Source organism: Bombus huntii, chromosome 16, assembly GCF_024542735.1.
Source record: "Bombus huntii isolate Logan2020A chromosome 16, iyBomHunt1.1, whole genome shotgun sequence".
NCBI lineage: Eukaryota > Metazoa > Arthropoda > Insecta > Hymenoptera > Apidae > Bombus > Bombus huntii.
This window is the reverse complement of record NC_066253.1, coordinates 7,187,493-7,213,550: the sequence shown is the minus strand read 5'-3', so window position 1 is coordinate 7,213,550 and position 26,058 is coordinate 7,187,493. Positions and strand designations below refer to the sequence as shown.

Below are 26,058 nucleotides of genomic sequence, written 5' to 3'. Positions count from 1 at the left end.
ATTAAATTCGTTATTCATAAAACCTATCAATCGTTAATCTCATTATTCGTTAAATTTATTATCCGTAAGACATATTATTCGTTCCTCTTATTGTTCGTTAAACTTATTATTCTTTAATCTAATTATTAGTTAAACTTATCGTTTGTTAATCTTATCATTTATTAAACTCATTATTCATAATGTTTTGTAAAATCTTGTTTATTCGCGTAAATATATTCTCTGTTTCGTAAAACAATGGCTAATTCAAACGAAGAATCATTACGCGCCTTGAATCCTAATGATAACCCGACATATAATTAACCAATGTAACTTTTTTAAAAAAACATTTTTATTAGGAGTAAAGGTAACAGCAGGAAGATTTCACAGATTATAGAGCTTTGACTGTAGCGAAGGAATTATGGCGCAAGAGACGAGAATAAAAGCTGAACAGCTCTATGAACAATTACAAAGCCTTTGATGTATCTGGAAATCGTATTTGAAGAAACGGATGTGTGAATACGTATAGGTGAGAATACATATACGCGAAACGGTAACACCACGGACTCGCAAGAGGCTTAAAGCGTAAGAGCGAGATTTGTCTGCCGCGAACGAGAACGTGCTTCTACGCGATGCTTCTCCCGGTTTGCCTTAAGAGGCTCATTGAAATGCACGGTCATACGCCGTGCCACGCGGTTTGCACCTTGTCCGGATAAAAGCACAATGCGGCCGAAACGCGGTTGCTTTGACACGAAAACGTCGTAAAAAAAGAGAAAAGAAAAGAACGCTAGCATATTGACGATCAGTTGAATAATCCGTCACATCCGCCTTTCGAAATTCTTTTTCTTTTTTCCTGGCCAATGTTAACACTTTACCGACCGATAGCCGACTAATCGGTTTTTGTCGCCAGCGCTTACCGACCGATAGCCTATTAATCGGTTTTTGCCACCGACGCTTACCGACCGATGGCCTATTAATCGGCTTTTTGTCGTCGACAATTTTTTTCATTATTTGAGCAGTATTTTGTTATTTAGTACCAAGGTACCTTGCTCGGTTGCGTCAGCTGCGTTGCTTTGTAAGCTCCCACGGTTTTATACCAATTTGAAAAACATACCGTTCGCGATGAACGAAAAGAATGGTATTGGAGAGTCTAAACCGAAACAGAGCCGGCGCCAGGGAGAATCTGCGCCTGAGCTGCCGGTCGGTAAAGTGTTAATAAGACAAAGAACGTAACCGTAATTCACTGGTTGGTGAAATTGATTTAGCGAGAAAAAAAATCGACTAAAACGGCACTCACCCTTTTGCTGAAGTACTCGTTGCGGACTAACAGCTCTCCTAGGGTCGTTCCCATTATTCCAACGAACTTCGTTATAGGCGACACTCCGTGCGGGTCCTGGTCCAGCTATAGATACGCTTCTCGCGCCACTTGCAACGTCTTTGGGCAAAGGCGGCAGAGGTCTGTCAGCGTCATACTCCGTACCATCCAGGCAATTCACATCCCTACGTTCCTGATGCAAGAACACGGAATCGGAATCGGAAACACTGTCTTCGCTCCTGTGTCTCCTGGTCGGTGGTTCCGGGGCAGTGCCATGTTTCGTTGGCCAGCTTCCACTAGCCAAATCCTGACCAACGGCCGACTGGTTGGAGAAACTGACCCTTTTGGCGCCACCGGCGGTTCCGTACTCCACACACTCTCCGCCGATCAAGCTTCCCCTCTTAAAAATCGGCGGAGGAGCGACTGTCTTTCCATCGACGTCATTCGCCTCCTGCTCGTAGATCGAAGAAACTTCGAGTTTCCTCGGAACCACTTGCCCCTCTCCTCTGTGAAAATGTGGAGAGGCACTTTTGCTTCTTTGAGCTTCTTGTCTAGCGGGGTCCAGAGGTGTCGATGGAACCAAATCGCGACGATCGCGAATGGCCTGTTGAGGTCTGACGATCAAAACAGGCTGATTCTGGCCCTTCTGACTCTGCATTAGAGGCGGTTTTCCTATAGGATTCGATTTAGAGCATCGAAGATTGCCAGCGGACCACGAAGCTGGGTTACCATGAGCAACAGGCACGGCGACACTCGTGGGACTTCGAATCGCAGTTTGTCTAGGTGTCGACGTTCTGACGGGATTCTTCTTGCAATAGGAGGATTCCTCCATCAGATTCTGCTCGTAAATACGTCGTTGTTGTTCCTCATCCAGCTTCTTGAGCTGCTGCCAGTACACCGCTTCCCTGACCTCGGGTAAATCAATTTTTCGAGCCATCTGTCTGGAGCTGGCGCTCACAGGAGACGCCAGTGACTTCCTATGGGCTTCCAACGCCTTCTGCTGCCAGTAGAACGCTTCTAAATGCTGTCTGGTCTTTTGTTTCGAAGGTGACAAAGGTCCGCTATTAATGCTCGATGTTCCCCGTTGTCCATACATTGGTTCGCAGATTTTCTGAACGTACATCGTTTCTGGCCGAGACTCTTGCTGCTGTGAAACACTTTGCTCTTCTACGCCAACCCTATTAGCGTTTCGTGCTAATTGAATTTCCACCTGACGAGAAGCAACAGCATTTTGCGAATGATGAGTCTGCTCTCGATGATGATGATTTTCTTTGGACCCTGACTCGGTCAAATGGACAGACTTCTGCGTGTTTGGTTGCACTTCTTTCAGCGGACTCGTACGAGCTTCGCTTGGCTGCTGTGGACTCGCTTGTGGAGAAGACGTGTGTGCTTGAACCCAAGCCACTCTGTCATCGCCGTCGTTTCTATTTACATTATCCGATCTATGGTTTATGTTTTCCGGCGAATGAATTCTTGGAGAGCTAACAACCGCGTTTCTTTGATTTTTGTATCCGTAAATGGGCTCTGGTCTCGGTATTTCTGTATTAAAGTCTCCATTGGCCCCTGCAGTGCCTTTAGTCATAGTAGCATCCTTATTTGGACTGGAATCTTGGTTACGTTGATCCACGGAATTAAGGTTAACAAGTTTACGGGGTGTGTTCGTCATGTGAACAGGTGATTCTATAGCGCAGCGTCTGGAGTCGTTCGAAGGACGTGGTATTCTCGTCTCGCAGGTGGTTTCTCTTTTCGGAGAAGCTATCAGAATCTGCTCGTTGGGCTGAGCTCTCCTGGAAGCTGGTAGACGTTGTCGCGATCCAAAGGGAGAAATCGGTTTGCCTTGGCTTCCGCTAGGGGAAGTCGGACCACGATTCGATTCCTCGCGATTATTCGCTTCTCCAGCTTGCCTTTCATCCTCGCGTTTTTCATTCGCCAGATTTTCTCTCGGCGAAACAGGTCTTTCTCCTCTCGAACGAGTTCTCTGAGACGGGGAAACTCTCTTGTCCAAAGAGTCTTCGATCGAACGGTCGAGTTGCTTAGCATTGGCCAAATTCTCTTGGCAAGGAGAAGGCGAGGCAGGAGTCTCGTCATAAATCCTCTCATCCATGCATCTAGTCGACGATCTGGAGGGCGATTTCTCATTTTCGTAGATCCCTTCTTGCCTAGAATCTTCCTCGTCGAACTCGCGTCCATTGGGAGACCCGCTATTTCGAGGCGAATGTAAATAATATTCGCCGCTCTTCGAACTGGATGGCGAGAATTCGCTTTTCTGGCTAGAATTGGGTGTGCAACTAGAATCCCCGTAATCTCCAGATTTCTGACTGGACCCCGAGGAAAGATACTTGGGGGATCTACCTACCAAAGGGGCTCTGTGATTCTGATTTACTATCGGCTGCCTAGTAATCTTCACCTGTGCAGACACGGACTTCAAAATCAGGCCAGGAGGATTGTCATTTTCGTACAATCCAGGTTCGTTCAGGTATTCCGGCGGCTTATCGTACGCGTTCTTTCCATATCTGGCAATTTGCTCTTGCCTTTCCTCTTGCTCCTCCAAATAGTTCTCGTAGTTGGCCAATTCGGTCCTTGAGTGAGGTATCGCGGGCAACGGTCGATCCATCGGATGAATGGCCCTGGGCCTAACTAGGTACCTCTCGCTAGGTGGAGCAGAGATCCTTCCAGAAGGTGCGTGATTCCTCTGAAAGAAGTAAGGCGGTCTACTCGCGTGATTCGGCTCCTGCAGACTGTGTTTTCGTTCCAGCTGGCCGTATCGCTGGCCGCATCTCTGGCTAAATTCCTCGCGCTTCTGCCTCTGCTCGAATTTCCTGATGTCGGGCGAGATTCCCAGCTGCGCGTTCCGCTCGTTCCACCTTTCGTCCGGAGCGATAGAGCTTAGACTGGAATCAGTCGTGTAAGATCTCGGAGCTCCGCTTCGATCGCGTAACAGACCTTCGTGATCCTCGTCTCTGGCTAGGTGATCCGGGGTGCTCGTTATGGGTCCTTGATCCGGAAAGAGCTCGCGCTTAATTTCGTCCAGCCTCTCTTCGATTATCGACCCGTTCAGGCTGTTGTCCAACTTCACGTTCCTCTTTATATCTTCGTTCAGATTCATCGTGTCAGGAGACCTGGTGTAGTTCCCGTTTTGCTGGTAACGAGCAAAGTGTCTGTCGTCGGGCCTCTTTCTCTCTTTAGACTCCTTCTTCTTGTAGTCTTTTCGAGAATCCTTCGGAGAGAAGAAACCAGGCAGCAGACGACGAAGGCCCAGTTTCTTCTTTTGTTTCTCCTCTTTCTTCGTGCGAGAGGAAGTGCCCGCCTCCATGGTGAACTCTCTTATCAGATTCGCGTAGCCGTCTGTTTTACAACTCTCTCTAACTAACGCAAAATCAACGCTGTCTGTGTTCGTGGAACTCGAAATTTTCTCGCTTTCGATCCTCGGTTGTTCTGTGAAACTCTTGGCTGTCTCGTTCCTAGGATTCCAGAATTCCTTCGACAATAAATACACGGACTCGTTCCACAGATTAGAAGCTCCCAATTCTATCTCTTTTCGCCGATCAACCTCCACATTGTCAGAGTCATTCTCGATTCTCTCGTTCTCCTTTTCTCTGATGTCCTCGTCCAAAGACTTGATCCTGTCCTCGAGACAGGAATCCGAGTCGACCGTACTGAGCGTGCTGTCAGCGAGAATTTCCTCGCAAGTTCTGTTGCCAGGAAGATCGATCGATCGTTCAAACTCGGGCCTGCGTTTTCTCTGGTCGAAGAGCGGCGTCTGAGGATCGTAGTCCTCGCTCTCCCTGGAGGAAACACTGCCCAACTCCTCCACGTAAGAGGACTTGGACGATTCCGAGGAGTGACGATCCAATTGGTTCTTCAGGAACTCCCCGGACCACCTCTTCTCCACTTCCAGCACCTTCTCGCTGTAGATAGGCCTCTTCCTCGAGTCTGACTCTTCTTCTACAGTGGAAACAGATTCGCGATTCACGTCCAGCAAACCGTACTCCTCGATCTTCAACCTCTTGTCGAGATTATGCTTCTGCAGAAATTCCTCGTCGAACGTGATTCTACTGGCCAACTTCTCCTGGCCAGGCTCCGCGTCGGATAACTTGAGAGCCCGGTTTTCTCGCGATTCTAGTAGTTTCTTTTTATATTTCTGAGCAGTGTTTGCGTCGATTTTCGTGTTCAGGTTCTGTTGCAATACTTCGATGTTTGTTTGGCTCTTCTCTAATCGATTTTTCGCTTCGATCTCTTCTATCTCGTTGTCCTTATCTTCCTTCGTATCTTTATCCTGTTCTTCTTTCTCTTTGATTTTCCCGCTAGGCTCGTTCTTCCTTTTATTTTCCGATCTGTCGGCAACAAGTTCGTCTTTCCGCCAATCTTTTTTCGAAATCTTCGTCGGGGTAAGATTTTTCAGTGAAATCGCTATGCTGCCTATAGATGGACTCTTGCTTAATTTAACAGGCTTAATTCTCTTTTCTGTAGTCGTTGATTCCGTGTTTTCTTTTGACGGAGCATCGTTACAGATATCGGTACTGTTAGGTGCAAGAATATCTTCGGGAAGAGAAACACGAAATTTTCTAGAATCCGCCGATTCGTTGGTTTTTGATCGCGAAAACGCTGGCTTACCAGGCTCGGATTTTATCGAAAGTTTCCTTTTCAACGAAGTTTCATTCTTCGTTAAAAGAACCTCGCGAGAACCAGCAGATTCTAAGACGATCTTTTCTACTGTAACTTTGTCTATCGACAGAACTTTCTCTTGCTCCCCTTGATCTTCGCTCTTGTCAGTTTGGTGCGTGGAATCGCGATCGGTTCGCGCGTCCGTGTTCCAGGGATTCTCATCGACGATTTCCTCCGCCGCCTCCATCCTCCTGTACCCAGGAAGCGCAGCTTGCCACCGCCTAGAATTGAAATCAAGCGTTCGTCGAATCTTTCTGTGCATTAGCTAAATTTCGCTGAAACGTTCAGATTACAACAGGAATAGTTATAATGCGCCATAGTTTCTTACTAGCTGTTTATATTTATCGAACAAAGAGGAATAAGTCGCACAAGCATCACCATATAATATTTTAGACTATATTAAAAAATTATTTATAAAATTTATAAACTAATAAATTAATAATAGAGTAAATAAAATTAATAGTATTTTTTAATGGAAATTACCAATATAATAATTACAATTAATATTATTATAAAATATATGCAGATGTTATATACTGTACGCATTTGACTTGATTTGTTGACCAAGTTGTTCGTCATACTTCGACAACGTAGCCGTCTGACAAACGAACAACGACACGTTTAACGAGTCCTGCTACTTCATAAGTGTTGAAGTAACTACTTCAAGAAAAACTCTACATCTTTATTCATGTATATCCGTGATCCGGAGACTGCTATCACGCAGAAATATTCTAAATAGGGGAAGGTGCACATTATTGTAACCTTGAGTATACATTATGTTTTCTATTTATCTCAACAGATTTCTATTTATGTTCCCTGTAGCCTCTAGCCAAAGCTATAAGCGTAACTTTTTTGGTAATGTCCTGTTGCTATAAATATGTCGGAGATGAAAGGACATCGGGACTTCTCTTTTGGAATGTTGGAAAAAACTCCAATAGTCCAGACTTTTACTATAGCTACACTTAAGTAATAAAGATAAGAAATATTTTTAATGTTCTAATCCGATTTTATGACAATGGGCTTGGACTCGAAGTGACATAGTGGGTCACTGAACGTAGCCACGGTCACGGGAGGACGTGTACCTGACAGAGGTATGGAATGATTATATGGCTTTCCTTGGGGGGGGGGGGGCTAAAGTTAATTCGTACAAAATAAGACATGTTTTTGTGAATTATTTGTGACGACACAGTTAAAATCTCTTTATTAAAACCAATAGTACATTAAAGTATGACATTCGAAGAATATTGTATAAAATTTTCACGGAGAAATATCAAAAAATACGGCAATGGCAGCAATTATTCGGACGTGTCTCGGAAAAAAGTAGAATTGCGGTGCCCCTCATAACTTGGTGCTGGATCATCTGAAATCAAAAAATCAAAGTTCATTCGTTAGGTAACAGTTTTCCCCAGGTAACGCTGGGAAGGTTTCTCGAAATTTCAATTTTTTACTTTTTTGGAGCGCTTTGAAGGGATAAATTAGCCGATTTTGCGAATATTTGCGGCCAATTTTCCCTTCAAAGTGTTCCAAAAAAAAAGTGAAAAATTGAAATTTCGAAAAACCCTCCCAGAGTTACCTGGGAAAAACTGTTACCTAACGAATGAACTTTGATTTTTTCATTTCAGATGATCCAGCACCAAGTTATGAGCAATTCTACTTTTTTCCGAGACACGTCCGAATAATTGCTGCCATTGCCGTATTTTTTAATATTTCTCCGTGAAAATTTTATACAATATTCTTCGAATGTCATACTTTAATGTACTATTGGTTTTAATAAAGAGATTTTAACTGTGTCGTCACAAGTAATTCACAAAAACATGCCTTATTTTTGTACGAATTAACCTTAGCCCCCCTTAAAAACAAAGATTGACCCGAGAGGTGGGGGGAAGAATATATAAGGGCAGTTCCACTTGGACTTTTTGGAGTTCATGCAGATAAGTTTTACCTGTACGTGGAGTTATATGTGTATTGCATCGCATTCGTCATCCCGTGGACCGTGGATTCGTTATCGAACCTGAATTCGTCGTCATCAACATCTCGACCATCCGATCGCCGCTATTACTTATAGTGGCCACATTTGTACCAATAAATATCAGCTATATCCGCGATGGTAAATTTGAGTGAAAGTTTATCGAACGCCCAAAATTCCAACCTTAATCCGACAAATATATGAACGTGTTCCCTATCATTGCATTGTCTAGTAACACTAAGAGAGTAAGCATGTGAATCAGCATAAACTTATACATTACATTTATATCTTTAATTATTTCAATATACTTTTCTATTACAAATTCATTTACTCGTTGTTGAATCAGTCAACCTCAACCTCAACAATAAGCAGAGCTAACGTTATGTTTATAACAGATAGAGACACTGAAAAGCGTGGAATTGCTGAAATCCGAGACAGGGTAATTGTTGTCACGTGCATGCTACTTATTAGCGAATTGTAAAATTTCGCAAGAAGAAAAGAGTACCGTACATCGACACGACGCTACGTCGCGTTAACACGTTGACTGCCGCGCGTGTTTTCAACGAAATCTCCTTCATGCCACGAATGCTGCAATACCAAGCGCACTCTGCTAGACTGCCACCGATATTTAAGATAACATAAAATCTCTGGCCTAATTCGTTACAATGTCGAAAAGAAAAATGGAAAACTTATTTCTTAGTGAGTCAAACAGCAGTGAAAAAGAAAGCTTTTACGAGGCTTACGCAAATTCGGATAGCAGCGATGAGGAAGAAATCAGATTTCCTAGAAATAGAAATATAAATAGAATTACATCGTCTGATTCTGATTCGGATATTGATAAGTGCAATCGTAGTGATACTGAATGTAACGAAGATACTGTTGACGAGATTTTACAAGAATTGGTGATTGAGGAAGAAAGAAGAACTGATGATACCGAGAAAAGTACAATTCAATTTGATGAATGAAATGAATTTAGTGGTTGGAAGAAATCATTTTTTTCCAGAGACAGACGGTCTCATTAGGCAATTACCTGGCGATGTTAATCCATATGACGTGTTCGAGCTGTTCGTTGATGACGAAATAATAAATTTACTTGTATCAGAAAATTGCAACAAGGAAGGATGTAAATATTAGAAGATTTAGAGAATTATTAGCTGGAAAATTATTAGGGTTGTCTGAAAATACAAAAATCCTTGTCTTCGACGGAATCGGCATAATATCGCCGTTCGAAAAAATGATTTCGCAAGAAGCACTAGTCGCGCGTGCAAACTATGTTATGCGGATAAAAGACGTCGAACGGACCGATCAAAGACACGGGAGAATTTAAAGAAAACAACAACTTATTGTCCAAATTGTCCGACCAAACTCAGCTTTGTATAGAATGCTTCGAATTTTTACATTCTGAATAATTTTCTTAATAAACCATTTTCGTATTACTTTTATAACAATTCAATAGTTTTATTGCTTCCTGTGGAATATCTTTTCAAATACCTACGACGATCCTTCGCAAATAGTCAAACAAGCGTCACCCGAATACGGATGACGCGACCCTATCAGAAACTTTGCTGTCACCCGAATATGGGTGACGCGACAGTGAACGTGTTAAAATAAAATTACGATCAGACAAAAGAATTCTTCATCGACATAGCCGCGAATATTTTTCATCGACTCGCAAGTGGAATACGATTGACCACGATTTGTCCAACGAATAATTTTCGTTTGTCCGCTTTCCGGAAGACCGACGAAAAGATTTCGATTGGACAAATCGTGGACAATCGTATTGCACTTACGATCCTTCGCAAGTAGTCAAATAAGCGTCACCCGAATACGGATGACACGGCCCTATCAGAAACTTTGCTGTCACCCGAATATGGGTGACGCGACAGTCAACGTGTTAATGTTTCTTTGGCAACGGGAACGGTATGTACTGTACAGAGTTTCCGCGTTCGCGCTAACGAACCGTAGAGCAAACGGTTTCGAGGCCGAAGCGAAAGGATAGAGGCTGGTGGCGAGTTTAGCGAGACGCTATGCAGGCGCCAGGATAATATCGGTCGCGGTTGGCACATGGTATCGCGTTACCTTGATTACGAGAAACCGATCTAACTCAGCCATACATTTATCTCGACTACCATATTACGTGACTCGTGCTTCGTCTCTGACACGAAAGAATTTCATTGCGTCTCGTGGCAAATTCGATCTCTCCGTTCGCTAACTAATTACATGCGTATTATGTTCTTTGGGCCAACATACATCGTAGAATTAATTGGAATTCGTAGTCGACGTGTCTCGAGAGTGTCAGCTTCACACTGTCGGCACAACCGACTTTGCAGATATACGACAGCCTAATTTCGTAATAATCGAAATAAAATAATGTTGGTAATTTGATTAAATACGAACTAAACGAAAACAATTGGTTTTTCTTTGTTTAGAAAAATTCATTATTTCCAGGAGCATGTGCAGCCGCCACGAGAATACTCGGAATTTCTGCCGATCGCGTACCTGTTGATAACTAGCCGCCCCATTTATTTACGTTACGTTATTGGGTTGGCAACTAAGTGATTGCGAATTTTGTCATTAGCTGGTATTGACAAAATCCGCAATCACTTAGTTGCCAAGCCAATAGATTACGAAAATACCGAAATTATTTTACGGCGAAACGAAAATACGGATTTTTTCGCTCTACGAATATTACAACGAGTATTCTACGAGTATCGTGAACAGGGTAAATATTTCACCGTGTTGCATGGATCCTATGCATTTTTCCATCTGTAAATTATTATTCGCTTGCGTAATAAATTCTGTCGCCCCTTGGTGTCTTCACGTTTTCAGGAATATTACGAAAACCTTGTTTATGCTATTGTAGATGCAGCGAGTGCAAAATGCGATAAATAATATGCAGAAATATCGCTGGACATTGCATCGTTAACCCTTTGCACTCGGAATTTTACCTCAATTTCGATACCAGAAGCTCCCAAAGCTTTTAGGTGTTTTATTTAAAGTTTACTTGTACTAAAAAATAAGACAGTTGAAATAAACAAAGGAAGAAAGAAATTCACTTAAATACCAATTTTATTCACACTATTGTTGTATCTTGCACATTTTAAGTGTATGACATATCTTGAAACAATTTCCAGGATCCAATGCTGCTCTTCTATCGCATGTTTCATAAAAAAAGATGGCGCTCGACAAAGGAGCCCCTGAGATAAGAAGTGATGTCGAGTCACGCTCGACACAGGAGTGCAAAGGGTTAATGACAATAATAAAGGAAAAATTAACGTCACGGATGCCTCGTAAAAATTCGTTAGTATTGAGTTGGTAACTAAATGATCGCTGATGTTATCAATACCACTTATTGACAAAATCCGCAATCACTTAGTTGCCAAGCCAATAGATATATCGAATTACAGATTTCTTTAATCACACGACAAAAATGATCGAAGTTTCATTAGAATTTACGATATCTCAGATTACTGGAATGTTTTCTGCAATTGACAATAATAAGCGTGATACTAGTCTCTTGACTCTGGCAGATAATTTCTCGTAAAAGCCAAGAAATAAGTAAAAACGAACTTGTTCTTTCCCTGCGGTCTCCGAACGACTCTTCCGACGTTTGTAATTGCCTCTATACTCTTCGTATAGAAAGTGATTTTCCAGCAGACGAGGCAAGCCAATTTCGCTTGGTAAAACTTGGAATTAATAACGGCGGATATGTTTTATAACTTCGGGATAAACAACATTGTTTCCATTTACCAGTTACTTTTCTCCCACACAACTGCCACTTACGTGGTTACTGCCGCGATAGCCAGCGAATATCTCAACGACGACGTTACTGCCACCTGCCGGCCAGGGTTGTTGCAAAAATTACGAAACTTTCGTAGTTTAGTGAAACTAGATACGTGTGAGACCAGCCACGCGTTTATCTGAAGATTTGCAGCGATTACGCTGTATACGTGTTCGCTCGATTCGGACTATACGAGAACTATAGGGCTATAGCGAGCCAAGTTCTCAGAAGCGAAGATTTGTTCGGGTGCAACCGAGGGCCGCGACGTTTCTTCGGATAATCGCGATAAACAGAGTTTTAACTGGTGAGTCAAGCGACAGAGCGGTGATCGGATTGGCGGCCGCAACGGAAGAAGCAACGTCGTACAGTAGCGAAGAGCAACGACCGTAACCGATTCCCTCGGCAACCCGCAAAGAGCCCGAAGCGAGACTCCTTAGTCATTTTTTAGCGCGTTTTTCGCGGTCCCGTTACCTTTCCTTTCGTCCGCCATCTCTCTCTCTCTCTCTCTCTATCTCTTTCTCCCTTTTTCTCTCTTTCCAGTCCCGGCAAACGCTTTTACGAATCTAAGAACAGCTGGGTCATGCGCCATGTTTACGTACATGTACAAGGTGAGTCGGTAAAAATCACCATCTCACGTAATTCGTTAACCGACTGAGCTTATCATTTACCAGGTAAAATTCATCGCGTCTAAGAATGGAACGAATCTTGATCGAACGAATACATTTTGACTTTTCGATGCCTCGCATTCTCTGAGATATCAAGCTGATCTTCAGTTTCTTAACAGTCACCGTGTATTGTAGCCGCCAAAGAAAAAACGAATTCGATGACCTCTAACAATTCAAACTCGTTGTCTCTCTCGGTCGAAACACGTGGAGAACTACGAGATCGCGAAGAAAAGAACGATAATCCGTAAAGTAAAGTTTAGCCGAGTAGAGTGCTGGAACATTAATGCCGGCCACTGTACGTACAGTGGCTGGCGAACATATTCGAACACTTAGAAAATTTTTGTACGCGAATATACCGTGCGCGTTAGACGAAACTTCTTGAGAACAGGAGGATGGAAATTGGGTGGTTTTAGACCTCGCTTCCGCTTTTTCCACGATCGTTGCCGAAACTGGAACAACGAAAGATAATTAAAGAGAAAGATAGTGGCGACAGCCTGGAGGAACAGTACGCTTCAAGGAAACGCAATATGTGATCTTTATTGAAATTAATACGTCGGTGTTGCATTACGCAGCAGTCGATTACAAAAATACACTCTGTCGCCACCGATTACATAAACGTTTTGTATCGAAGGTTGACGTAATCGAGTCGGTTCCGTGCTGTTCCAATAAACAAACGAAGAAAACCATCATCGAACATCGATGTAAATTTGAAAGTGTTCGCTTGGGTAGAGAGGTCCCTATGTTTAACGCTGCTGCGAAATTCCGCTCTTTCTCGTCGTCAATGAGTTCATTCTTCCTCCACAGGTTTATCATTCCTAAAGAACATCTTTGTGCCTGTATTGCTGTTTCTGTTCCTGTAATACGCCTGTTTCTGTTCCCTTGGCTGTTACATTGAAATCCTATTGTCTCTGGTGAAATGCAATAAAAATATAACGCCTTTTTTCTGCCCAAGTAATTAGAACATAATTTAGCGATGGGAATCAATGGTCAAAGTGAGATACTATAGGGTTGGCAATTAAGTGATTGCGGATTTTGTCATTAAGTGTTGTTGAGTTGGCAATATCTGCAATCACTTAGTTGCCAACCTAATATTTCGAAATCGTGAGAAATAATAAAGTCGAATGGGAAGGTAAATAATATAAAATAAGGCTGTCAAGGGAAGACGCACGAATTCGAAGAATTATGAGACTTTGGGGATATACGGAGGATATATAACTACTACCAAGGGATAGGATTGACCCCTGAAAATCCAGTTATTTTCCGATACTAATTGTAAGAGATAGGAAACACGCTATCGGACGAAAGTTACTTCTTTCAATTGGGGCTATCATTTGGTAAAATTGTTTGTCGATTTTACAGCCAGTTATAACGTAAAATCGGAAAATAACCGAATTTTCAAGTCCTATGATGCCCCTAGCCCCCACGAGTCGAACAAAGTTACATAATCTTTTTTGAAATTGCCTGCTAGGGCCAGAAAATTTATGACAATTTCATTGGTATATGTGGATTATGGCTATGTACGTAAATATTGCAACTATTGAGGTTAGCAACTAAGTGATTGCGGATTTTGTCATTAGGTGGTATTGACAAAATCCGCAATCACTTAGTTGCCAACCCAATATATTGCAACTATTTTACATGTATTATCTAGTAAATAATCCATAATTTCATTAGCATATGCTTCATCACCATTTCTTTTTGCGCTATATTTATATCTGAAAGAGCTAGACGCACTCCACCATTCAATTATAATATGGCTAACTAAATTGGTAAGGTTCTTAGACATACTGAAACCTTATTAATTGGATGTCTTTCATGCAATTTAACTACTAAAAAATTATTATTTACAGACACCTTCTACGTCATATTTAGCTGCTTTTGTATCAGTCTTTTTAGAGGTTAAAATAATATTGATGACATTAGGTATGATCACTTTAACTACATTAGGAATAGGTCTTATTGTAACATTTTCTAAGCTACTTGGCTGTAGAATTTGTATGACATATAAAATAACAGAAAATATTATAAATAATGTAAGTAATGTTACAGTTTGATTTAACTATGAGAACAGGACTGTTGATGATCTTTGGACTGGCTTCTATTATTTCAATTTTTCTGATAATGATAGTTCTGCTATTTACATGTATAAGAGTATTACAACATTTTCTAAGCTACTTGGCTATAGAATTTGTATGACATATAAAATAACAGAAAATATTATAAATAATGTAAGTAATGTTACAGTGTGATTTAACTATGAGAACAGGACTGTTGATGATCTTTGGACTAGCTTCTATTGTTTCAATTTTTCTGATAATGATAGTTCTGCTATTTACATGTATAAGAGTATTACAACATTTTCTAAGGTACTTGGCTATAGAATTTGTATGACATATAAAATAACAGAAAATATTATAAATAATGTAAGTAATGTTACAGTTTGATTTAACTATGAGAACAGGACTGTTGATGATCTTTGGACTGGCTTCTATTGTTTCAATTTTTATGATAATGATAGTTCTGCTATTTACATGTATAAGAGTATCACAACATTTTGTAAGCTACTTAGGTATAGAATTTGTATGACATATAAAATAACAGAAAATATTATAAATAATAATTATAACTAATGTACATAATGTTACAGTTTGATTTAACTATGAGAACAGGACTGTTGATGATCTTTGGACTGGCTTCTATTGTTTCAATTTTTCTGATAATGATAGTTCTGCTATTTACATGTATAAGAGTATTACAACATTTTCTAAGGTACTTGGCTATAGAATTTGTATGACATACAAAATAACAGAAAATATTATAAATAATAATTATAAATAACGTAAATAATGTTACAGTTTGATTTAACTATGAGAACAGGACTGTTGATGATCTTTGGACTAGCTTCTATTGTTTCAATTTTTCTGATAATGATAGTTCTGCTATTTACATATATATAAGAGTATTAAATATAATAATCTCAGTTATAGGCATGATTTTATTATCAATGGTTAATATAAAATTAATATATATACATTGGAAATATTTCTTAATTTAAACATAATATATCATACTGTAAGAGAAGAATATTTCAAACGTAAAGGGACATTATTATACGTTTTCTAGTATTTGTATTTTGATGTGTAAACAATTATAGGTGGAAGAATAATGGAATTAAGTCCGGATGAAATTGTATTTGCAACAGCACAAATTTATGTTGACATAACACTGTTGTACCAATACGTGTTATTGTTTACGAGTATGATGTATCATCGATAAATATCAAGGATAAATTTACATTATGTCATTAAAAATAATTATTATATAATCGGCAATTATATTAATCGGCCATTGAACGTATTGGACTTTTGCGACGAGAAATATCGTAAAAGATATTTATAACACGACGTACCTCAACATTTCCTTAAGCATTTACTTCTTTACGAATTTCGGATATTCCAGTCGCTTTCGACTCAAACACCGTAAAAGCTCTAAACGTTTGTTGAACCGAAAGTTGAACCGAAGCTTCTAAAATTTATTAGCTTTTAATTGATGAAACAATTGGAGTGATCGAAATTACATTTGTCAAAGGCTTTCGTAACGAACGTGAAACAACGAAAATAGAATTTTCGTAGATAAATTACGCGCTGTTAAATATCGATAAGAGTTTCGGTAGAACTACGTTAATTCGGTTGCCAGGGGGAAAAAGGGGAAGGAATTAAGAGCCGCGATGGAGAAGTAGCGGTGTGTTCCACGAAACGTTAACAGAGCAACCATAACTCTTGCCGAAGAAACACAGAGTAATTTTCTACGGGCCATAAATTTCCTAACACGGACAGTTTGCTGACCGTAACTAAATTCGACTGTAATCTCCATCCAAGGTAGAACGCACACGAGAAACGAAAGCAGAGAAAAGTTACATGGAATTGGGGAAAAATCGAAAGAGAAGAGAGGCAGAGAATGAGATAGACTGAAAGTCTGAAATGAACGTCTGTCGTCGGGCTAATAATTGACAGACTCGATTGGTTCAACGAGTACCACCGTTCTCGGTTAATTATCCTGACTCTCGTTATCCCATTATCGTCGTTAGATAGTATCGGAAGGGTGAAGCGAGCTTCTTTGTCGATTGCCGACCGTCGGTTTGCAGGATGCACGCGTTTCAACGACCGTGGCGCGCTCACTAGGAACCCTGTTCCATTGTTGATGGAATATCGCAGCGATTTTCGATCTTTCTATCGCATCGTACCACGTATTGGGTTGGTAACTAAGCGATCATTACCACCTATTGACAAAATCTGCAATCACTTAGTTACCAACCTAATACAAGCAGCCACCTATTTTCTTCCGCAAAACGGCGCCGATAGTTTATTTATTTCTTCACTTATTAACATTACTTTTTAGCACCAGCCCTATAATATGCTAGAAAAGGATAAAGATAGCACAGTTAAGTTACTAAATAGTAAACTTATTTATTATATTATATTATATTATATTATATTATATTATATTATATCATACTAGAACGTTCATTTATTTAGGCAATGTACAAATTATAAGATAACATTGTCAGAGAAGAGGCTCGAAAGAATTTTTAGAAGAGAATTTACGTGATTAATGCGATTTATGGAATTACAGAGTAACCACGCATATGTTACGTACACGTTGTTGTATATGAAACAACATGCGAATTCTTGAGGTTCTCGATGGTACAACTAATACCTTCAGCTATTTTAACAGCGAAGATTACAGAACATATTATGCTCCTTCTGTGCAGTATCGGAAGATTTACATTGTCAAGGGTATTGTGAGGATCGAAAATCATAATTGTGAGAATGAAACGACATCAGGTGCTCGCTATATGTTACATTTACGTGTTACGCGATATGCAGACAAATATTAGGTTGTCCGAAAAGTTTCTTTCGTTTCATAAGATGACAATAGACGAACAACAATTTCTGTTTTATATTATTTTATTGAACTAGCTATGATCCTTTTCGTTCTATCTCCGCTATTACCTGCACAATTCAATAAACTAATATAAAACAAAAAAAACATTGCGCGTGTATTACTTCCTTATAAAACGATAGAAACATTTCGGACAAACTAATACATAAATAAGTATAAGAAGATATTACACTATGATTGTTTAAGCGTTAAACACCGTAAACACGGAATGTTCAAAGTTGCGAAGGGATAGAGAAAAGAGATCAACTGGATCAGATATGGCATTAGTATGCGCGCACGTATCCTGATAAATCGGCTCGCTGTTTCTAACGTCGCTCGCGAGGAATTCAACCCGGAAAATCAAAAGATAATTACGCAGGTAACGCGAACGTGCGTTCAAACTTGTAACACGAACAAGTGGAAAGTGATCAAGCAGATTATTTATAAAAAATAAAAAAAGAATATCAGCCATCTTTCTCCTGTTCTTTAGCGCGAAACCATTCCCATTTATGAAACATGGCATTGCGTGGAAACGCAAAAATTTATGCCGTGTACTTTCCACGACTCTGTTATATTGGGTTGGCAACTAAGTGATTGCGGATTTTGTCATTAGGTGGTAACGATAAAATCCGCAATCACTTAGTTGCCGTTCGAAAATGGTATCCCACTGGGGGTAGCCATCCACATGTTATATTATTATACCACTAAGCTATAATATTTTACCAAATGTCCTACTGGACAAATTGTAAAATGTAAATAAATAAAAAAAAAAAAAATCTTAGTTGCCAAACCAACATTTGAGGATCAATAGGCGGATCGTACGACGCTGGACATTAGCATATCCCGCATGAGATGAATAAAACTATAAGGTTGTAAGGGGTTGCGAGAGTAACAGGTTTTTAAAATTCTCAGGAAATTTAAAAATAGATCCAAGCGACCAGTTCGCTTTGTCAACTGCCGTTGGTAGTGTAGGATCAACGTAAGACACGTTATATTCAGAATAAGAGAAAAATGTCACGTAAACGTAGGCGCAAAAATGCCTCGTTACGAAATTACGAGAAAAATACGGAATAACAACGGACTAGTTTTCGTTACACAGAGCAGAAGATTCGATTATTTATCTACGTTTGTTGTATTTCAAAACGTCCCTGTAAGACGCATCCTGGCCGAATAATCGTCGCTTACGACGCTTACATAAATGAGGAACGCCGATGAGCACATTCCGCGCATACTCGTTACGAAACGAATTGCAGGCGACGTTGAGAGACGATTTTAGTCGCGACACAGTTCTTTTTTTAAATCGCCAATCTTATCGATAAATTGTTACGGGACATTGCGCTGGCTATTTCCACAAATTTGGGCGTAAATCAAATAATACATATGGAAAACTAAGAAATGCTTTTTTCTCAAAATTGTTCAAATTTCAGTTTCTTTTCATTTTCTTAAAATTTCACGTGTTGCAGAGTATCGCGTTTCAAACGATGATCACACTTCAAAATCCTGACGAAGCTACAGCGACGAAAACGCGGAACATTCATTATGGAAAAATGTTATGCGGAAGCTTCTCTTACGTTTTTCTCGAAAATATATTTTTCTAACCCGCGAAATATCATATCCCACGTATCACCGATCCGATGCTCTTGAAATTTCCAAAACATATTCCGCATACTATTTTGTCTATTATTTCAAAAATTGTACAGTTTCAAAGCCAAAACTTATTATTATTATCGTAATTACTTGTAGGAAGAAAAATTGTCAAATTCTATTGGGTTGGCAACTAAGTGATTGGGGATTTTGTCATTACCACCTAATAATAAAATAAAATCCCCAATCACTTGTTGCCAAGCCAATACATATTCCGAAACGCATCAGGTTTAGTACAGCGTCTTAAAGGATAAAGGAAATCCGTTACTGCTGGCATTAAGAAAACAAGTTCATACGAACGTTGAAGGGATTAACGTGCAAATGCTGTTGGGCGTTCACGTTCGGGGTACGCACGTAACCATTCGTGGAATTATCGGTTGGCAGTTAGGAGGAGCACTCGCGATAAATATCGAGTACTCTCGGCCGTGCCTAGCATCGACGAGAAGAGATTGAAAGTTTCTGAACGACGGTTACACGCACGGTGGAACACCTCGCTTCTTCAACGTTCCCATTAGAAAAACCTTCGACAGGCTGTTCTATCGTGAAATTCGAAAAATGTCAATTTTGACTGTTTGGATATTTTTCAAGAATATAATTAACGAAGTACACACTGGGAAAATCTTTTATAAATGTTTTACATTTGCTACGAAGTTGTTGCGCGCGAAGATCAAGGAGAAAGACACGTGTAAGTATGATACATGAAAAGATTCATTTTAAAGAGAGAGCACCAGGAGCGAGTCATCGGTGATCGTAGCGATAAACGCGCGTCCTCTTCATCGGCGCACGGATTTTCATGCAAATTTATATTTCTAACCAAGAACGTTAGAAACTTGATTTACTTGTTACGTATTATAGAAAGCGCCATTATTTTCCAAATTTTATGCCTTTTTTTTCATATTACGTGCATCTTGTGCAATTCTGTAGTTTCAAGTTTCCTACAAAAGCAGATATCGTTGGTTGAACGCCAGGCTATCGGCGATCGCGACCTCGTTGCTTGCTACTTTATTCGTCCTTCGACAACTTTTTGCACGAACGTATCATTTGAAAAGCCCGATTATTATTTCTATGAATCTGCGACCTCATAATTATAGAAACAGACTGGGTTCGTTAATTGTAAAAAGCTGTCGTGAAACGAAGATCACTGAAGCGCCATCTATCGGCTTGCAAAGCCATTCTACGATCCGCGGCACTGTATAAATCTGTCAAAGGTTAATTACCAAACTTTCAGCCTTCCTGAAACCTGCGGCGCTTATCTCTTTCGCAGCATCGACTCCCACCGCTCTATGGTATTTCCACTGCTACGCGTATAATCGCAGTCCTCGACACTACGATTCGAACAAATCTTCGCCAACGAGAAAGATCACACTCACTGTTGGAACACGGTGCAACCGACCGATCACCGAATCCACCTTACGCAGGATCGTTCGACTTATTACAATTCGGTGGGAAGATAGCCCGTGACGGGAAACGCGACGATCCAACGAACAGGATGGAAAAAAGGCGTAAGATGCGGCGAATGTGGATGGAAAGCGAGCGAGTACCGTCAGATGCACGGCGCATCGCTAGGAAGAAGGAGAACAGAAACGGAGAGAGGGAAGAATTAATCGAGAGAAGAGAGCGAAAAGGAAGGGAAAGAACGTAAAAGAAGGAAGAGAAGAAGGAGAGAAAGAGATGAATAGACAGAGAGAGGGAGAGAGAGAGAGAAGGGACACGGCGTCAACGATGCCTCTGTGCCGACACTGGCGACCGACTGCGACTCTCGTTCGCGTAATGCACGTAGAGCAAGTGAAACAGAGAAGGTGGGGGGTGGAAGGCGAGAGAAAGAGCAAGAAACGGCTCGTCGAGAATGACGAACAGAAGAGAATGGATTGGAAGTAACCGCGAACGCGAGGAGAACTCTCGCGACGACCGACGCGCTTCGTTTCGTGGTCCGACCAACTGATCGCCAACCGACGCCACTTCTATTCGACACAGGGGACCACAGTTAACACCGATAACGAGTTACAGGTAGGCGCGTATTTACTTATGACGCATCGCCGTATCAGCGATCAGCTACTCAGTGACTCTCAACATGACCAACTCGGACAGTTTTCAGGCTTTCACTACACGCCTGGATCGCCTGTATAGTTGTTCGCGTTATTTCACTTACTACAGATACAGTTTAAGGTTATTTCGCTTGAATATTGCCAACTGCGATCTTGGCGAAAAGGTTGAGATTTTTTTCCTTCTGGACACGACTTCATGCCGCAAACCTCGAGCGGCGTTAAACGAGCCACGTGTTAAATGTATCAGCGCTAAGCGGTAGCATTCACGCGTGAATCGTTTCAAGCATTTTTTGCAGCGTTCTGTTCTCCGAGGTTATACTCCGCATATATTTGTTTGTTTATGTATTTAGTTACCGACCAACGATACGAATCGCGCAGATTCTGATGTCGTCTATAGAGTCACGCCACAAGTTCGTCGAGATAACTTAAAAAGTGCTGGCGACACTTGTTTGGGTATTAGCTCTATTTTCGTGGGAATCTTTGTGATTTTATCTACTGAAATATCTCGCAACGAATGCAAAGACCTTCGCCTCGTCGAGAAATATGTTCAGTCGTAATATGTGGACGTGCAGCCGTACAAGATAATCTGTTGTCAATGGCATTTGTTGAAACGTTTCTACGAGCTTTTGCACGATTTTTGCGAGGTTCCGTCATTAATTGAATAACGTTCGTACGAAAGTACGACAGGTGTTATGAAAATCGTTTGAAAAACGTCTCGTTTAAAAATAAGGCTACGCGCTAATACATTTCGCAGCCACCGTACAGTACGAAGGACACGAAGAAATCTCTTGGCTGTCACAAACGTATCGTACACTTTGTACACGTGTCGGTGGAGATTTTCGTGTTGCACCGCGAGGATCGAAGATCTCAAAGAAATCAGGTCGCAACTCGACCGTTCTCTTAGAAAAAAATGTTACACTTTCGTTAATTTTATGTTGCATATATACAGGGTGTCCCGAACTTAAACGGCCAAACCGCGAGTGTTTATTCCACAGATAAAAAGAAAAAAATATCTGTTATACGAAATTGTAATACCGTGATGCGAGTAATCATGAAATACAACAATATAAGAAAAGATGATTACTTTTAATTCTTCGTTTCGGAATATCGTCCTTGCGGACGGACACATGCTTCGCATTAACGAACAATGGATTTAATTACGCTACGACGAGAATTTTCCTGAATTTCAAGAACTTCGTATAGCATTTTTTCTTCTTTCTGCCTGTACATTAATTTCCTCGTCGCTGATTTTCACGAGTTTCAAATATGTTGCCTAGGTCAACACTCTGACCACCTTTCTCTCATACATATTACCGCCTTAATTTTCCAGATATTACCAACATCCTTTTCTTCTTTTCCTTCCTTCTGCTTCTGTAGATCAAAGTCTCGCAGTGTGACCATTTAAGTTCGGAACATCTTGCATGCACGATCCCGCCCATGAATACTCAGACGCTATCGAGACATATTTGTGGATTTCGGGCAAACGTTTCTTTACACCGTGTACACGTGTTACGTATTAACGCTAGAACTACCACACCAGTCAAATTGACTGGTTTTATAATTTTATTTTAGAATTTCTACTTCATGTTGTATTTTTTTCCGCAATGATGTAATGACTTTCGCAACGGTAACTAAAAGAATAATATAATGAATTTTATTTTGTTCTCTATGTATTCAAACTGAAAATAATTTTGTATCAAGACTACTTATACCAATACCAGTCAAAATAACTGATACTTGTCAAAGTGTAAAAGGATCCTGCAATCTGTTTGTCGAACCCCAATTAACCAGTTCCCTCGTTTTCTACAACTTGCCACGCGTTTTAACAATTTTTCTGTATATCATTCGATATGACGATATCAGTTATCAGGAAAATTCCAGATCGATGCTAACACTAGAAATACCACACCAGTCAAACACCCGTTTAGGGATCATGGCCCCAGATGGATTAATAATACCAAAAATGTACTAAATAACATGGAATTTCTATTGTAAGAAAGTAATAAATCAATAAATATAAAAATATTCTATTATTAGGTATTTTTTAAAGACCAGTCATTTTCACTGGTTTTGGTAGAAATAGCTTCGTATTAACTATCGGTAGTTCCAGTGTTAATAAAAATGCTAAATTCCATAAACCGATATAATTACAGTCCATCTAGGATCATTCTCACATCATCTCACGACTCTCCAGTCTCCACGGACCTGCCAACTACTCTCAACACTATCGATACGTACTACGAACTACGATAAGCAACGCCCTTGATAGCAAGCGAGCAAAGAATAACGAGGCCCTGGTTGCTTTCCCCGAACGTTCTCCTTCTCCGTTACCATCGTCTCGAATTCTCTCTCGACTTAATCAGCTTTCGCGAATAAAAGGAATCGGCTGTGCCGACCTCGACACCGATATACGGTCGTTTGCAGTTGTGTCGATCGCGCTGAATCCCTACGATCCGGACGATCTTCTGTCCAAAACGGTCTACCTCGTTCCGAGCCGATTCCGTTCGCCGACTTTTGTCTCGTCGAAGCACTCGGCCTGGCCGAATACAATTTGCCGAGAGCGAACAAGTCGGGGAAACCGTGTCGCGATTTAGCCGCAAGGTAAACGACTGCTTGTGCAACATATGCGAAACATTATCGACACTGACGGCAAGCGTTTTCGAAGAAAGAAACAAAAAAAAAAAAAAAAAACGCCAAGCTTGCAGCTCTTGGTATTTCGATTTGCAATTATTAGACAGTGGATTTTTAAGCGTTTAAGGGCAGAAATTGAAAGGTGCAAGTATTAGATCATCCCATAAGTTCGTGCCGTTTTTCGAGCGGTTATATATGTTAAGATCGTTTACATACCTTTCAGTTTCATGAAAAAATGTAATCCCCCTCTCGTTGTACAACTTCTTGCCATTTTTCTGGTAGGGCCATTATTCCGTCTCGATAAAAGTTCTCTTGTTTTTCTTTCAAATAATTTTCTAAGCTATTTTTCAGAATGTCGATATTTTCAAATTTTTTACCTACTAAAAAGTGTTGTAATGCTCTGAACAGGTGGTAATCGGATGGGGCAATGTCTGGAGAATATGGGGGATGTGGTAAAATTTCCCAATTAAATTCAGAGAATTTTTTTCTAACACTTTTCGCGACATGCGGTCTAGCGTTGTCATGATGGAAGATAACGTCGTTCCTATTCGCTAAACCTGGTCGTTTTTCAGCTAGCGCTTCTCTTAATTTTTCTAACTGAGTGCAATATTTGTCTGAATTAATGGTATCACTTGGTGATTTTTCAACAAGATCCCGAATTTTATCTTCGTCTGTCTGAGGAGGACGCCCGGAGCGTTCCTCGTTTTCTAAACAGAAATTCCCAGCTCTAAAACGTTGCAACCACTTCCTACAGGTGCGAGATGAAAGCGCATTTTCTCCGTAAACAGCACATATGTTTTTCGTGGCAATTGTTACAGAACTTCCTTTCCGAAGTTCATATAACACGAGACGTCGAAAATGGATACGCATTTCACTCATGATTTTTTACCGTTAGAAGTCACTGTGTTCGCTATATTACGATCTTATACCCACAAAAATCTGCTCTAGCTTGTTCTCGATCAGCTAAGCTCAAGTGCATTGGTCCCTTATCGCCGTATGTTTATAAATCGACACATGAAATGTATACACAAAAGTCGGCACGAACTTATGGGATGACCTAATATGATTGGGTATGTCGTGTAATATGCAAAAATAAAAGAAGATAAAATTAAAAAAAGGTATAGTACCTGCTGGAATATTTGCTCAGTGGAACAAATCACTGTTTAGTACTACTTTCTCAGTTGTGTTCGCCAAATATGAATTTACATAAATATCCGCAGTCTAGCAACGACAGAGATATAAAAAATAGTTGAACATTCGGTACAACTCAGTGGAAATATCCAGGTTTCTATTGGGTTGGCAACTAAGTGATTGCGGATTTTGTCATTTGGTGATATCGATAAAATCCGCAATCACTTAGTTACCAATCCAATATTACATTTTCAACATTGTAATAGTAGAAGGTCTGGTTACTGTTAACTTTTTGCTTCTTGCCGTAGGTCATCAAATATTATGGTAAATTGAGACTGAAATAAGAAGAATATCTGAATCGATTGAAAAATAATTGCAAAACCTCAACGTTCTTACTTAGCTTCACTTTTTTTTTTTTTATTTATTTGTTGAAATTACAATCAATTCTCGCGTTGAGAATTTTCAGTAATTTTTTTTGCGTGGCGCAGTGCCATGGCTGTCTATTTACAATAAGTTAATACTTATTATAGATACGTATAATTTATAAGTATTATAAGTAAGTGCATATGCTTAATTTGGATAACTAAATGAATCTAGCGTTTAGGTCTAGCGGGTAGTGCCTCTTCAGTCTGCGAATCTGGTCCGTCGTATCGAGTAGTCCAGTGACTTAGCTTCACTTAGCTTCGGTTTCCTTAGCTTTTTCTTACTTTTTTATTTACACTAATTAATATCGACCATCGTGTTTATCGATATCAACCAACTGTATATAGCTGGCCGAGATAAGATCAGGCGCAAGAATTAAAGAACTTGATAAGAAGCATATTTGATATATTTGCTACAATTGAAGGTATCCAAATAGTAATGCATCCTACACGTACGGCAGGATTATTTACAATAAGTCGCATAAGCTTCAACGTGTTCAAATCCTTCACACGGACTAATCAGATCTGTCGTATATCACAAGACGTCGACAGTTTGCGATATCTACGACAACGAAAGAATGAGAAACTGCCTTAAACCGTAGGTGCATTAAGAGGAAATATCGAAAACGAGAAACTGATTCGACTAATGCCATCGTAGAGCGAGCATGTAGGTATAATAAGAAGTAATGCAATAAACAGGAGAATAAAAAGAGCGAGGCGATAGACCGAGAATAGCGTAGAAAGCGATCAGGAACGTTGCCGCGCCGCTGGTTATTATCGATAAGAAACGGCCAAGTTTTCTTATCTACGTCGAGTTCTTCGAAAAGTAATACGCTTTGTGCAAGGCACGCTTGGCGCTATTCTTCGTTGGTAGTA

The 26,058-nt window shown here is 40.3% G+C and overlaps 1 protein-coding gene across 19 annotated transcripts in view; it reads right to left on the bottom strand.

Moving 5' to 3' along the window:
* LOC126874421 (uncharacterized) overlaps positions 1-20,960 on the bottom strand; it is a 171,172-nt gene extending 150,212 nt beyond the window's left edge. For all 19 annotated transcript variants that reach the window (XR_007692789.1, XM_050636453.1, XM_050636463.1 and 16 more), the window contains exons 1-2: positions 20,171-20,960; positions 1,274-6,177 (exon numbers count right to left, since the gene is read on the bottom strand). Coding sequence is in view for 18 of the 19 variants with exons in the window: in XM_050636453.1 (XP_050492410.1) it covers positions 1,274-6,143 (4,870 nt within the window). In the remaining variant the exon portion in view is untranslated. The remainder of the gene's footprint in view (positions 1-1,273; positions 6,178-20,170) is intronic.
* Positions 20,961-26,058: the final 5,098 nt, after the last annotated feature.